The sequence below is a fragment of the Triticum aestivum genome, chromosome 4D (genome assembly GCF_018294505.1).
Source record: "Triticum aestivum cultivar Chinese Spring chromosome 4D, IWGSC CS RefSeq v2.1, whole genome shotgun sequence".
In the NCBI taxonomy this organism is placed as follows: Eukaryota; Viridiplantae; Streptophyta; class Magnoliopsida; order Poales; family Poaceae; genus Triticum; species Triticum aestivum.
Genome location: NC_057805.1, coordinates 481513026 through 481515027, shown reverse-complemented (window position 1 = coordinate 481515027; position 2002 = coordinate 481513026). Strand labels below are relative to the sequence as shown.

Genomic DNA, 2002 nt, shown 5'->3' with positions numbered 1-2002 from the left:
GCTAGGACTGAGAGAAAGTGATATCAAAGCTACTCGCTCCATAAAGAAATATAAGAGCATTTAGCTCAGGGAGTATATAAATGTGTTATATGTGGACAAGCTATAGTTGTACGTGGGTGTACAATTGCAGCTACTCAATTTTTTGTGGTGTCACTTGACATCGTAAACAACATGTAGCGTCCCGCTGTTTACCACTACATCCATATAAAATGAACTACTCCCTCTATTCACCTTTGTAAGACGTTTTAGACAGCCAAAATTGAACTATGTTAGGTGTTTTCTTGAATGTCTAAAATGTCTTACAAAAATGAACGGAGGGAGTAAATTACTTCTACTTCTTGTCGGATGAGAGCTCGATCACCCCTGCGCCGGAGCCATTATCCTAGTGGTCATTGGCGATGAGGAGAATCGATTACATTTCCTTCTCATCAGAGTCCTCGACAGCAACCTCCACTAATGTTTGCTCCCCCATCGTCATCACAGATGAGCAGCAGCTTGCAGCGATTCACCACCACCGTGTGCCCGTCCTTGGGAGCTCGAGGATGCGTTACTGTCGACGACGAAGGTGGGGTCAACGACAGCATTGACACGCTCAGCAACGAGCTGCTCAGCCCCTTTGATGAGCGTCGCGTGGTATGGCGCCTCCACCTTCTCACATGAGAGGAAGCAGATGGCGTCATCGCCTTGACCGCAAGCCCAATGTCGTCTCCTCCTGTGGTGGTGACCTTAAGGTTGGCAGCCGCAAGCTCCTCCGCAGGATCCATCTCCTTGTTGTCCTCATCCTCCTCCTTCGAGCTCGACTCCTTCAAGCACACAACAGTTGACCCACCCGCGTGTGAAATGCATTGAGTTGTATTGGTGTGCTTGCAACCCCCATGCCAGATTGTTGGTTATTAGAAACAAAAGAAAAAAGGAATAGTTATCATTGGTTTTCTCTAAGAAAACTGTTTTATAATTCTTTTTGGTTATTTCTCAACACAGTCATATAAAAAAAAAATGAAACATCAAAGTTACAGCTTTAGGATCGTATCCATGTCTGAAATATTGTGCATTTTTGCCACGAGCGATACAAACTGTCTTCCTGGTCAAGGAATTTCATGAGGAAAAACTCAACACATGAAGAAGAACATAAGAATCCAACACACACAGAGCTCGAAACGAGCTAACACAGCAGCAGTTTCACATGTAATCACCAAAGAAGACCTCGGCATAACAAACCAGGTAAGCTGGGTGGGGATCTGGAACAAACTAGCAGGTCGATCATAGCCTGAGAGACAAGTCCACATCGTCGGCGCCGTAGCCGTACTCCGACGAGCTCCTGCCGTGCGTGTGCGTCTTTCCAGCAGCAGTCTTCCTCGCTTTCCCAGCCGCAGACATGAAGTCGCCGCCGCCCCCACGGTGGTACCCGGGCTGCCTCTCGTCCTGCGCCGCAGCAGGCGCGCCCACGAGCACGGCGTGCGCGCGCGTTGTGGCAGGGATCAGCCGCTGACGCTCGGCGACGCTACGTTCGTGCTTATGCGCGTTCTGGTGGCCGCCGAGGGCCTGAGAGCTGCGGAACTTACGTTCGCAGTAGACGCAGAGGAAGTAGCCGACGTCGGGCTCCGCCGCGGCCGTGGTACGGAGGGTGAGCTCAAGGTTGAGCTCATCCTCCTGCTGACAGTCGTCACTGGTCAGTTGTTCCATTGTACGCTGAGATGGCGGGGTAGCTTCGGGGGTAGCTTCGGCAGGTCGCTTGCTGTGAACTTTTTCTCGTTCCTCTAGCGCTTGTACCCTTGCGTGCAGCGCCTGCAGTTGGGTCTGCTCCACTTTCTTTTTATTCTCCCTGCGTTTGTAACCACCTGCGTCGGGAAACCCAGCCTTCCACGAAACAGATCCTGGCGTGCCTCGTGTCCGTCCAGGGTGCTCAGGATCCTGAGGACCATTGTGAGCTCGTCGTTCTCTCTGTCGGGAACGAACGTCCCTTCCTGCGCTGCGGTGATATACTCCTGAAGCTTTGTGACGG

The 2002-nt window shown here is 51.3% G+C and overlaps 1 protein-coding gene across 1 annotated transcript; it reads right to left on the bottom strand.

Annotated features, from left to right (window-relative positions):
- Positions 1–1260: 1260 nt before the first annotated feature.
- LOC123100439 (protein LATE FLOWERING-like) lies at positions 1261–1683 on the bottom strand. Its single transcript, XM_044522375.1, has one exon. It carries the CDS (start codon positions 1681–1683, stop codon positions 1261–1263), a length of 423 nt encoding a protein of 140 aa, XP_044378310.1.
- Between the last annotated feature and the right edge of the window lie 319 nt (positions 1684–2002).